We start from the raw sequence: 12546 nt of genomic DNA on the forward strand, positions 1-12546 counted from the left end.
CCACAGGTTTTATTTTTTTGACGCTGTAACACATTCCCACTGCTACACCACCACATGCATGATTGCAAACAACCAGAAGTAATTGCCTTGGAATGGTAAAAGCAAGCTGCAGAATTGATTGTAAATTTGCCTGGTGGAGGGCAAACAATTTTTAAATCAGCCTCACTTGTATGACATTTATGCCTGAATGTTTGAATGCTCTGGTTCTTAGAAGCTTGGAAAATTTACATAATTGTTCCAAGCCTTAAGAAATCCAGGGCCTTCTTTGGAGCCCACCAGTGTTCAGTAATTCCCTTTTCCCTGTGCCCCGAGGCTAATGAGGGTTTGAATCTAATATCTGTCTATTATGAGCATCACGGAGCCAGTCCGTGCTGAAAGCAGGTTTCCCACTATAGGCATTCGGATGTCCTGTGCTTCACACTGTTTCTTTTTTTTCCTAATCTTGTCTGGAAGAACATCGAGCTCAAGGTGGAAGTAGAGAGTCTGAAGCTGGAGCTCCAGGAGAGAGAGCGGCTGCTCATCAAAGCCTCGTGAGTACCTGTCCCCCTGCCACGAGCTCACAGGTCGCCCAGGGTTCTGCTGGTGGAGGCTGGGTGTGTCGGTACAAGAGAACCTTGTGTTTCTAAGCCAGTTCTTCTCCAGCCGGGCTCTGAGGACCGCGAGGAAGTTTACATTTTTATTTAATTATTTTTCAACAAACTTTTAAAATGTAACATACTTACAGGAAGATGAACCGATCGTAAGTGTACATACAGCATGATGATTTTCACAAAGCAGGCATAGCTGTGGGCCACCTTCCAGATCAGAAACCAGAGCATCACCAGCCCCCCAGACGCTTCCTTTGTGCTCCCAGAACTTACCCTTCTCCCTCAAAGATAACCACTGCTCACCGCAAGCATCCGCATTGCTTAGTTCTGCCTGTTTTTGAACTGTATAGAAAAGGAATCGTACACTGTGCACCCGCCCTTTTGTGTCTGGCCTCTTTGCTTAACCATGTGTCTGTGAAATCCATCCCTGTTGTCAGTTACATCAGCAGCTCCTTCATTTTCATTGCTGTGAAAGGCTGGGGGGCCTCGGGGTCCTGAAGGACTTCTGCGGTGGGTGAGGCAGCGGGGCAGAGGGTGGGGGTGGGGCTTCAACCAGAGGAACTCGTTCTTGTATGTTTTATGTACTAGGGTCCCTTGTAATATTTAGTTTATAAGAGGGGTTCTACTGCTTTAAAAAATTTGAAAACTATTATCTTAGTCAATCAATCAGTTAATTAATTTAAATATTTATTGAACAACAAGCACAGTTCAGAGGATACAGTCTGTGACTCAGTTGGTCATTCATTCATTCATAAACATTTCTCACGTAAGTGTGCCACACGCTGAGGATTTGAGAAGAGATGTCCCTTCCCTCGGGAGCTCATTGGAGATGGGTGAGCCTGTGAATGGGGTATGCTGGAGGTGCAGTGACAGAGGGCGTTTGTGGGCACGAGGTGAGGCACCAAAGTGTGCTGAGTTTCGCTTGTTGAGAGAGGAGTAAGACTTCCCAGAGTTGACCCACCAAGGACCTGGCTGGAAGCTTACGTGGAAATGCTTCATCTGTCCTAGCAGCAGAGCTCCTGCTGGATACGGCTGCCCAGGGGCGTGGGGCCTTTGGCCTAGGGCACAGCTGCGCTGCTCTGGGCCAGGCCACACAATTCCTTTTCTTGTCACACAGCCAGCAGCCGGCATGGACTGCTGTGGGCTCTGAGTAGACTAGAGGTTCCCTGGCCCAGACTTCTCTGAGTTACGCTGACTGTGCACACGTGGTATTTTCTGAGTGGGTGAGTGATGAATGAATGAATGAATGAACAAACTAGATTGACACTTTTTTTTTTTTTTTTGGCCATGCTGCTGGGCTTGCGTGAACTTTATTCCCCATCAAACCCGGGCTCAAGGCAGTGAAAGCGCTGAGTCCTAACCACTGGACTGTCAGGGAATTCCCATAACACATTGTTTTTGTTGGTTGCCTTTGTTATTGTTGTTGTTTGGAAGCACATCGTTCTCTGGGCAGGAAGTCAAATTGACTTTACCAAGCCTAGAAGTCAGTAGCAGAATTCAGTCTGTTTCCTACTCTGTTCACCCTGCCTGCTGCAGATCTCAGCCAGGACTTGTTTCTAGCCAGGCATGTGCACATGGAAACCCAGACTCAAAAGGGCCACGTGCACGCCTCAGTACCAACGCACTGAGCTGAGCGTTTGGGGGCTGGTGCCCGTGTTTGTATGCACAGATTTTCCAGCTGCCCAGACTGGTGTCCAAGGCCCTTTTTGGTCTTACCAGCTTTATTAATTTATTCAGAAAATATTTATCAAGCAGTTGTCGTGTGTGGCACTGGCCTAGGTTCCTGGAAATAGAGCCGTGATCCAAACAGACACATGGGGCTTACATTCTGGAAGGAGTGATGGGGATAGAATACTTGGAGTAATAGATATATAAATACAAGTTGGGGAAAGAGCTGTGAGCGAAAGGGAGGAAGCTGTGAGAGTTAGAGCAGCACGAATAGGTCCGTAGCTGTAGGTGTGTGGCCGGGAAGGTGGCATTTGAGTTGAGATTGGATGTGGCGGTAAGTAGGGCTTGACCAGGGGAAAGGGTGGAGAAGGTGTTGAAGGAGGAGGGAATGTGCAGGTCTCAGGAGATACGACAAGTCTGGGGGGCTCGGTCTTATCTTGCAGGGTCTTGAGGCCTCACTAGAGATTTCGGTCTTTATCCTGAGATCAGATGGAAAACTGTCACGGGTTTTAAGCAGCTGACACAATCAGGGCTTTGTTTTTTAAAAGGTCACTCTGGTTGCTGAGTGGGGAATGTTTTGTGGAGGGAGCAGGGGTGGAAGCAGGGAGTCGAGTTAGGAGGCGGGGCCAGTAGTTTAGGCAAGAGATTCGTGATGAGCTGCATGGGGGGACTGGGGAGATGGTTGGGAAGCAAAGTCCACAGGACTTGGTAATGGTGGGAAGGGCGATGTCAAGGATGCCTTCTAGGGCAGGGGTTCTGTTTAAGAAAGTCACAGTGGGGCTTCCCTGGTGGCGCAGTGGTTGAGAGTCCGCCTGCTGATGCAGGGGACACGGGTTCGTGCCCTGGTCCGGGAGGATCCCAAATGCTGCGGAGCGGCTGGGCCCGTGAGCCATGGCCGCTGAGCCTGCGCGTCCGGAGCCTGTGCTCTACAACGGGAGAGGCCACAACAGTGAGAGGCCCGCGTACCTCAAAAAAAGAAAGTCACAGTGACTTCATTGTTCCAGCTTTCTCTCCACCAACACTTTATCCCAGATAGTGCACAGGTACTGAAAATGTCCTGCCCCTGCTGCTCTAGCTTTGCCTTGGCAGATCTCTTCTGCTTCCCGTCCCCTCCTGGCCCAGATGCCTTTCCTGTCGCCTCCCCTCCATAAAGGCTCATGCTGAGTCCCGTGGCTGCCCGTGGTCCACATCTCAACCTCTGTACAGACTGCTCTGGCATATAATGATAATCCCATGTGTATGTAACACTTTACAGTTTATAAAATGCTTTCACATCCATTTATTGATACATTCCATCATTTTCCTGGGAGCTAGGCAACTTTCTAGGAAAACCTTTTGTAGCGGGGGGAACTTAGGCCTGGAGATGGGAAGGACCATGACAAAATCACTTAGAAAGGTCAGAGCTGGGATTAGAACCCAAGTCCCTGACTTTTAGCCTAGCACTAGGTTTCATGTTCTTTATTTTCCTGTATGTGATTCTCACTTCTCTAACATGACTGTACATCTTGTGAGGCCAAGAGCCTGTTCCCCTACTTGAGTGGAGATGGGGCCAGTGGAAGGGGCAGGGGCTCTGGGTTGGCTCTGCCAGTAGGTGGGTCTTTGGCTTCTGAGTCTTGGCTTCTCAGCTGTTCCTACTTCATGGGGCCTCTGTGAGAATTACCTGCCACGGGCTAGGCGCCCTGTCCACCACACGTCTGCTAAAGGTGCCTTTCTTTACCCCGAAATGCCCAGCACCTGTCACAGGAAAAGCCCCTGCTTTTTCTAAAGAACTATAATTAGAATGGAAAGAGTCAAGAGGAAATGTTGAGGGTTAGAAAGGGTAGCGAGGGTGGTGTTTATAGAAAGTTCTGCCTTGTATTGGGTGGAAAGCTAGATTAGACCAGTTTCTGTAAACCTTTCCTCTCCTTAGGCCTCGCTGTCTATCTCATCTGTTGCCCCAGATTCTATAAAGAGAGAAAGGGTAGAAGGAGAGAACAAATGTTTACTGAGATCCTGCTTTGCCCCAAACCCTGTGCCTGGCACTTGACATGCTTTATTGCAGTTGATTTTACAACAGCTATTTGAGGCAGCCAGTATTCCCATTTGAGTGAAAAGAAAACTGAGGCTCAGAGGAGTAGGAAGTCTTGCCCAGGTTGGTCACAGAACTGGGACTGGCCTGGTCTGGAGCTCGCTCTGCCTTGCTCTGGAGTAAATATATAGTTTGCCGGCTTTCTATTTTTGTATTTCTCACTTACAGTAAGGGGGCATTAAAAACGAAAGCAGACATATTGTCGGGAGTAAATTTTATCTCTGTGGCTTTAAAACACAAACAAAAACAATAATTCCATCAGTAGGGGAAAATTGTGCCCTACTGCTGAGTATAAATTTTATTGCTACAGAGATACAAAGATGATAAATGAAAAGTTGGAACATTTGTTATTGGGAATATATTTTATTGGTATAACTAAAGTGCAGCCAAACTGAATAATACCAGTACTTGTTAAAAATTGTAGTCAGCCCCTCGACGATGTATATGATTCAGACTGCAAAACAGAAATGTTTGATCTGGGCTGATAGGAGGGAGCCGGTGCATTTGCACGTGCTGGGTGGTGGAGGCAGGGGGAGGGGGAGGCAGTCGAGCAGGCCATTTTCTAGAGAAGTCTCTATGAAGCCCAAGGGCTAAACCATTTCTGGTGGTTAGTGGAAATTTGGGACTGGAAAAATCCTGTGTCCAAGGCTCAGGAGGGAAAAGCTTCTAGTACAGAAATCTTCCAGCCATGTATAATGCCTCTTGAGGAGTGGTGGAAGTGATTGTGAATCATTGTGAATTCCAGATAGTACTGATCAGGAAATGAGCTGAGGGAGTGGCGGCTCAGGACGTTTCATAGCAGTGATCAGGAGGTGACCGTGGTGGTCTTAGTTCTGGCCAGAGAGGATCCATTCTCAGCTCAGATGCCAGCAGAGGCGGTGGAACGAGGCCTCTTAGAGAGGCGCAGCAGGGGCCAGTGCTGCAGTGGCCTCGGGGGCAACAGGCTAGCAGGCAGCACTCAGATCAGAGAGGAAGGGCACCGCGCTATGGCCACCACATGTGTTAGCACATTAATTCTAAGAGGTAATCATCTCATTTTTCAAATGAGGAAACTGAGGTGTAAGAGGTAATTTACCCAGAGTCACGCCGAGGACATAATAGAGTCAAAATTTGGAAGCAGATCTGTTCAGCTTCAGAGCCCCTGTTCTTTCTTTCCAATTGTTCACATTGAATTCCATTAAAATGATATCATGACACTGGGGCCTTCTGAAGGCTTATTGGTGAAAGGAAACAAGATATGAATAAAGTCTTTATTTGCAGGCGACTCATGTTCGAGGCAGCAAGGATGGCCCTGTTGACTTTGCATTGTTCTCAGTCAGAAATTCACATGGCCTGTACATGTGAGTGTCTGATCACGTGGCCCCTGGTTGGAAAAATGTTATATACCCTTAAAGTAGGGCATGGGAGGCTGGTGGTGAATAGATTTATCCTCTTGCAGCTTTTCTGAAAAGCTAGCTTTAGGTGGAGCCATCTCCTTCATTATTCTTCCTTCTGGAAACCCGCAGTCATTTTAGAAATCTGATGAGACCTGCCTCTGAGTCTGTGTCTCACAAATTCACATCTGGCACTGTTTTTCGAGAACCAAAGTGAAAGGCGTCTGTGGTGGTAGCGCTGTGCCTGGTGTTGGTGGGCCAGCCTCACCATGCTGGTCAAGCAGAGGGAATGTTCCATGATGCCCGGCGATGTGAAGTCTGCCTTTTATGTTAGAGGTGGTGGAGGAACGTGGAGGGCGGGTAACCTCCTCTCCTCAGGCCCTCAGTTGCCGCTCGTGCTTGCCGAGTGGTCGTGCTGTGTTTGAGATGCTCCCCCCTCCAGTGGCAGAAGACCTTTACCTGCAGGTTTATTTCCGTTGTCTCCAGCTCCTTGCGCACTGGTTTGTCACACCAGCTCTCTGCCTTTCCTGCCGCCGGTGGAGGTGTGCTTTATCGGAAGTTTCGTGGTGGGGAATTTGGCAGTAGCTGTCGAGTGTCTTAAAAACGAGCTTATCCTTTAACCTAGTAATTCCCTTTCTAGGAGTTGACCCTAAGAAAATCACTGGATAGTATGCAAACTATATGTATATATCATATATATGTGTTTTATTTATTTATTTTTTTAAAAAAATTATTTAATTTATTTTTGGCTGTATTGGGTCTTCGTTGTGGTGCGTGGGCTTCTCATTGCGGTAGCTCCATCTTGTTGTGGAGCATGGACTCTAGGCGCACGGGCTTCAGTGGTTGTGGCACACGGGCTCAGCAGTTGTGGCTCGTGGGCTCTAGAGCGCAGGTTCAGTAGTTGTGGCGCATGGGCTTAGCTGCTCCGCGGCACGTGGGATCTTCCCGGACCAGGGCTCAAACCCGTGTCCCCTGCGTTGGCAGGCGGATTCTTAACCACTGCACCACCAGGGAAGCCCCTATATATGTGTTTTAATTGAGATGTAATTGGCATATAACATTGTGTAAGTTCAAGGTATACTGCACGGTTGACTTGATACATTTATATATTGCATTATGTGTGCTTTTGAAGTACAAATCTTAATTTAAAAAAAAAAAAGCTCAGCACTGGTCTGTGGGAGAAGTGACCAACAAATATTCTTTGTCTCTTTGGAGCGGTTGGAATCACCATCTGACTGTCACTCTTGTGCATTTTATGCCTTTGCCTCTTTTCGCAGCAAAGCAGTTGAGAGCCTCACCGCAGGGGGTGGCTCTGAAATTCAGCGGGTGAAGGAAGATGCTCAGAAGAAGGTGCGGCAGGTCGAAGAGCTCCTAACCAAGAGAATACTCCTTTTAGAAGAGGCAAGTCGGGACTTCCCTGGCCATCCAGTGGTTAAGACTCTGTGCTTCCACTGCAGGGGGCATGGGTTTGATCCCTGGTCGGGGAACCAGATCCCGCATGCTGCGTGGTGCGGCCAAAAAAAAAGAGAGGCAAGTCTGGAAGCCCTGAGGAGAATGTGTTTGCTACAGCGGGTTCATAACCGAGTGGGCAGAATTTTGTTCCTCTTGTCATAAACTGTCAGGGTTTCAGCAGGGAGAAGAGCCCCCCGTTGCTGAGCACCTCTTGCGCTCCAACCCCGGTCTAGGCGCTCTGCGTATGGAATTTATACCCTTACACCTGGCGCGCTGGCCTTTATTGTCTCCATCCTCTAGATGAGGACACGGAAGTACAGAGAGAAATACTAACTAGTCCACGTTTAGTCCCGGATTTAAGTTACAACAGCTGATTTTACAGCCTGTGTCCTGGCTGCAACACCACCCTTCTTTTTATCTAGTTTAGTTCCTTTACTTTACAGAAGAGGGTGCTGAGGCTTGAGGCCCGGAGAGGGGAGGCGACCCGCCTAACACAGCTAAGCCTGGATCCAGGTTTCCTGACTCATAGGCCATGCGTGGCCACGTAGCCCCTGTCCCCAGAGCCCAGCCTCCATCCCTCCATCCCTCCATCCCACCTGTGCCCACTGCCTGCTTCCTCTCGGGGAGCCGCTGTGTGTAGCTCTTCTTTCCCCCCATTTTCAGCCTGTGGTGGGAGTCAGGACGCTCCTTGGCCAAACAACTTTATCTCCTAGATGTTGAAAAGCTTTCCTCCATATTAAGCTCATCGTCGAGTGATACCAGTTCCTTTTAATTCTTGATCTTTGAAGTCTGTTGTTTCTCTACCCAAAACCCTGATTCTTTTTGGCAGATAAGAGGAGAAATGACACTACAAAGCACCTCTAGATACAAAGAGCAGATTCATTTGCACATTTGTCATGTTCACATCAGCCCCCTGGGGGTGTGTAGATCCTAGGTCCAAACTACAGATGAGACAGGCTCAGAGAGCTGGGAAACTTAGTCTTGGTCATAAGCAGTAGAGCTGAAACCAAAAGGAGGGTCTTCTGAGCCTGAATTCTGAACTTTAGTTAAAATGTAATTCTGAGACTTTGAAGAGACTTAATCTGTTGGTTCAGTCATCTTATTTTTCCTGGTAAGTGCTTCCCCAGGTTTTAGGGTAGCAGCGTGACTGACAGTACTGGGCTGAATCCCTGCTCTATCACTAGCTTGTCACCTTGGAGAAGACATTTGCCTTCTCTGAGCCTCTGCTGCTTCATCTGTGAAATGAGGCCAGTGGTGTCTGCCCTGCAAGAGTAATTGTAATAACCGCAGTGAACTAACGATTTATGGAGGGCTTACCATGTCCGAGGCACCCTTCTCAGCCTTTTCATACACTGACTTAGTTCATCCCTTCAGTAAACGTATGAGGTAAATGCTTTTACTATCCCTTTTTAAGAACAAAACCAGGCACAGAGTGGCCAAGTCACTTGGCACACGGTCACCCAGGTAGTAAATGCCAGGTGGTCTGGTTGTAGAGCCTGCATTCTGGGCTGGTCGAGGCTCTCTGTCAGTATGTAACTTTCTAGGATTGAGTGAGGATCAAAGATAGTATAAGTAAAGCTCCTTGCTCAAAGCACCGTGGAGGGCAGGGCAGGGAAGAGGAAGCCAGCGTATTTTGAGCTTCCTGTGACGCAGTAGGCATTTGACAGTCTCCCAGAAACTCTTTGAGACGGTGGTTATCCCTGTTTTATAGGTTGGGAAACGGGCTCAGAGGTTAAGGGGCTACTCAAGGTCACCCAGCAAATAAGTGGTGGGAGAGCTGTGTTTTGAATCCAGTTCGATTTGCCCTTCATCTTTGTGATGCAGTCAGAGGCAGTGGCATGAGGGCTTGAAGACTCACATCTACTGTTCGGTCACTTTCCTGAGCACCAGGACCTTTTTCCCTAACACAGACGCTGCCTGCGTGATTTAGGCAATTTCCTTTTTGGCTTCTCTGAGCTCTCAGAAAGAACATAAGAGTTTTTTACCACCTAAATCACCTTGGAGATACAGAAAATGCACTTTAGAGTTGTGTAGTCATTATCTTAAAAATAGTGAGGGGGCAGTGGGGTGTGGGAAGAATTTGTATGGAGATTATGGTGACTCCTAGGAATTTATGTATGTTTAGGTGTCGAGAGGCACATTTCTCCTCGTTCTCATTGAAACTAAATATTGATCGGATTTTTCAAAACCCAAAATACGGTTCTTGTAGTCTTTTCCATTGGAAATGCCTATTACTCTTCAGGATACAAGAGGGGAAAAGTGGCTGGTGAATGTATTTATTACTGATTCTCGCCATGTGTAGTACAATTCAGAGAGGGGAAATGTGCTGGAGAAAAAGTCATAAATATTTATATTTTAATCCAATTTCCTTTCAAAGTGTTCCCAATTGTATTGAAAAATTGCATCAAATGCGTTTAATTTAACTCTAGGATGTGAAAGCCGCCCAAGCAGAGCTGGAAAAGGCCTTCGCTGGAACAGAAACAGAGAAGGCTCTTCGGTTAAGCTTGGAAAGCAAGCTTTCAGAGATGAAGAAGATGCACGAGGGGGATCTGGAGATGGCTCTGGTCCTGGAAGAGAAGGACAGGTCTGGCTCTTACCCCTGTGATGCTCTGACATCCTTTTATCTGGCAGCATGATCCAAAAAAAATGGAAAGAGTTGTTGCCTTCCTACCCTTTTCCCCTTCCTTTTCTACTTGTTCCCCATAGTGAGAAAACTAGGGATAAAATCAGGGTGAAAGGGAAAGGAATAGGGTAGTGATGTGAGGACAGAGATAGAATTAGTAGACAGAAGTTCATGCTGAAAAGTTCTACTCAGATACTAAATTTAGCATTCAGGTTTTGGCTATAAGCTTCCTGGTAGCCAAAGGAACAAGGGAAAAACAATTTTGGTGGACATAAGAGTCACATTGCTCACAAGACAAAACAAGCTAGTAACTCGGGAGAAGCCCAGTTTTACTTGTCATTGTCAGAGAGACATTTCTCTTGTAGATTTTCCCAAGGGGAGCAGTAAGTGACTCCATCCCCACAGTAAAATACTAGTGAATTTTTTGTGACCTGTTTTCCATCATATCTTTTAATGCAGGCTGAGGGCCCAGATTAGTACAGTGCGAGGGACCAAAACAATGTAGACCAAGTACAGAGCTCTTCAGTGGTCCAGAAATAAAACGTGTGCCATTTGGTCCAGAGAAGTGGGTGGGCCATACGGCTTTTCGGCAATCTTTAATGCCCCTTATGTCTTGCAACCAAACTTTGAATCAAAACTGGTCAGGAGAGGGTGGAGGTTTTATTCTTTACCGTTCTTGCATTTTGATACTCTTGCCTTGCTTTGGTGGTTACTAAGTGGAAGGTTGAGTTAACTGAACAGAAGTGAGACTTCCGGCTAACCTCTGGCCCATCCATTGAAGAGCCAAGCTAGTTTGGAAGTCGACAGAAATTGTTCTAAAGCGCGATCAAGGAACTGGAAGGGTACAGCCAGGCCGAGTGTCGTGGTCTGGAAGTTGGGGGGCGACAGGAGGAGCTGGGGAGAGGGAAGCGGGGGCAGGTCCTGTGGGCCTTTTGGTAGAGTTTGGGTTTTGTCCTCAGGGCATGCGAGGAGCCACTGAAGAGCTAAGGATGGGGGTGGGGGGAATGACAGGATCAGATTTAAATTGAGAGAGATCCCTCTGGCTGCCCCCTGGAGGATGGATTGGCAGGGGGGATGATGCTGAAGTTCAGATAAGAGGTGATGGTGGCGAGGACCGAGGTGACAGAACTCGGGTTGGGGAAGAGCAGGCAGAGATACTGGGAAGGTTGGATTGGCATGATGGCTTGAGAGCTTGATGGCTGCTGGATCTGTGGATGAGGGAAAAGGCCGCAGAGGTCCCCCCGACCCAGGTCCTGAGCACGAGCAACGGTGGGATGGGAGGGCAGTTTGCTGAGTTTGTGGGAAAAGGGGAGAAAGAGGAGATGTTTTGGGGTGGAGGAGGTGGGAAGATGAGCTTTCAGTTGGGACACATTGGGTTGAGGGATTGCAGGCACCAAGAGGAGCGTCCAGGAGATGCTGGGCCTGTGGAGTAAGGCCTGAATTAAAGGAGATGCAGGTTCATTCCTTCCCCAGCTGCTGAGCCTAGCCTCGGCCTGGTTGCCAGGAATGCAGAGGTGAACACTGTCTTCCTTATGTGGAGCTCCCACGTGGGGGAGGGAACACGCGTTAAAAACAGAAAGTCACGATTGGTGCTGGAGGTAAGTTCCGGGTCTGGGCTGTGACAAAAGCCAGGGAGTGATCAGCTCTGCCTGGGTGTGGGGCAGGGAGAGCTTAGGAGAGGAGAGCTCTGGGCTTGGGGTGAGGCACCCTCAAAGGTGGGGCGTGTGGCACAGTTCAGAGCAGCCGCGGCCCCTGTCAGCACACGCTCTGTAGAAGCTGGGCTGCCCGTCGTTTCGGCCGGCGGAGCCCTTTTGGGGAAGGTTAATGCTTGCTGAGCACTGACTGTGGTCTGGGCAGTGGGGTCTCCATGGACGTGGGTGATCAGGTCGGGGCCTCCCTAAGACTGCCTGCTCCTGGGGTCACCTGTCGGTCCGGCTGGGGAGGCACCGAAACGTGATGTGTCAGTCCTGCAAGTGCACCCGTCTCTCAGGGATAGAGGTGCCTCAGCCACACTGCCGGCAGCCAGCTCTGGGTTTCTGCCCGCTCGCTTGGGTGTGGCCCTCTGTGGTGGAACTCTCCTGGGACTAGGATCAGTGTGTTCCCTCCCTGAAGGCAGGCCTGCCCAGGGGGCTAAATTGAGGTCAGAGGTGTGAGTGAATTGGACGGAGCAGGGGCTGGATCCAGGTCTGCCACGTGACTGACCACCACCGCTGAGCAGGGCCCTCACCAGGATGGACACTGCCCGTGTCCTGGCCTCCCGCCACCCTTTTCAAAGGTACATGCTTTAGCTCCTTGATTTACTTCAACTGGACCTTGCAGCTAGTCCGTATCTCTGAGACAGTCAGCCTCGAGGAGCCCTGCAGGTCAGTATGGCCGACAGACATGTTTTATTTGACCCAAACAGTACTTTGAAAAGATGGAATTCATTGCCGATGTTTAAAAAAAAAAAACACCTAATTTCACGTGAAAGTCTAGATTTCCAGCTTCTCTTGAAAACCTGGAAGGCGTGGCAGGACTGGGCCAGGGTCTTGCTGGACTGAGGCTACTCTCTTAGGCGGGCTGGTGCACTAGGCTGGCTGCAGTCCCCACAGGCCTTCCCTGCTCATTTGCATCCCTATCTAGAACTTGCTTTAAGGTAACTAAAGCAAATCAATTTTATCGCAGTATAAGTTGCATGCGGCATGACGAATCCATTTTAAGTGTATAGTTTGGTGACTTTTTACCTCTCCAGTTGACTGTGTGATGATTTCAAAGTTGAACCCCTAGAGGGCAGTC

The 12546-nt window shown here is 48.7% G+C and overlaps 1 protein-coding gene across 2 annotated transcripts in view; it reads left to right on the forward strand.

The window, feature by feature from the left end:
• CDK5RAP2 (CDK5 regulatory subunit associated protein 2) overlaps nucleotides 1–12546 on the forward strand; it is a 186840-nt gene that overhangs the window by 35504 nt on the left and 138790 nt on the right. For both annotated transcript variants that reach the window (XM_007451495.1, XM_007451496.1), the window contains exons 5-7: nucleotides 454–530; nucleotides 6974–7097; nucleotides 9578–9732. In XM_007451495.1, the coding sequence (XP_007451557.1) occupies nucleotides 454–530; nucleotides 6974–7097; nucleotides 9578–9732 (356 nt within the window). The remainder of the gene's footprint in view (nucleotides 1–453; nucleotides 531–6973; nucleotides 7098–9577; nucleotides 9733–12546) is intronic.

Source organism: Lipotes vexillifer, unplaced genomic scaffold (genome assembly GCF_000442215.2).
Source record: "Lipotes vexillifer unplaced genomic scaffold, Lipotes_vexillifer_v1.1 scaffold588, whole genome shotgun sequence".
NCBI classification, from domain to species: Eukaryota; Metazoa; Chordata; class Mammalia; order Artiodactyla; family Lipotidae; genus Lipotes; species Lipotes vexillifer.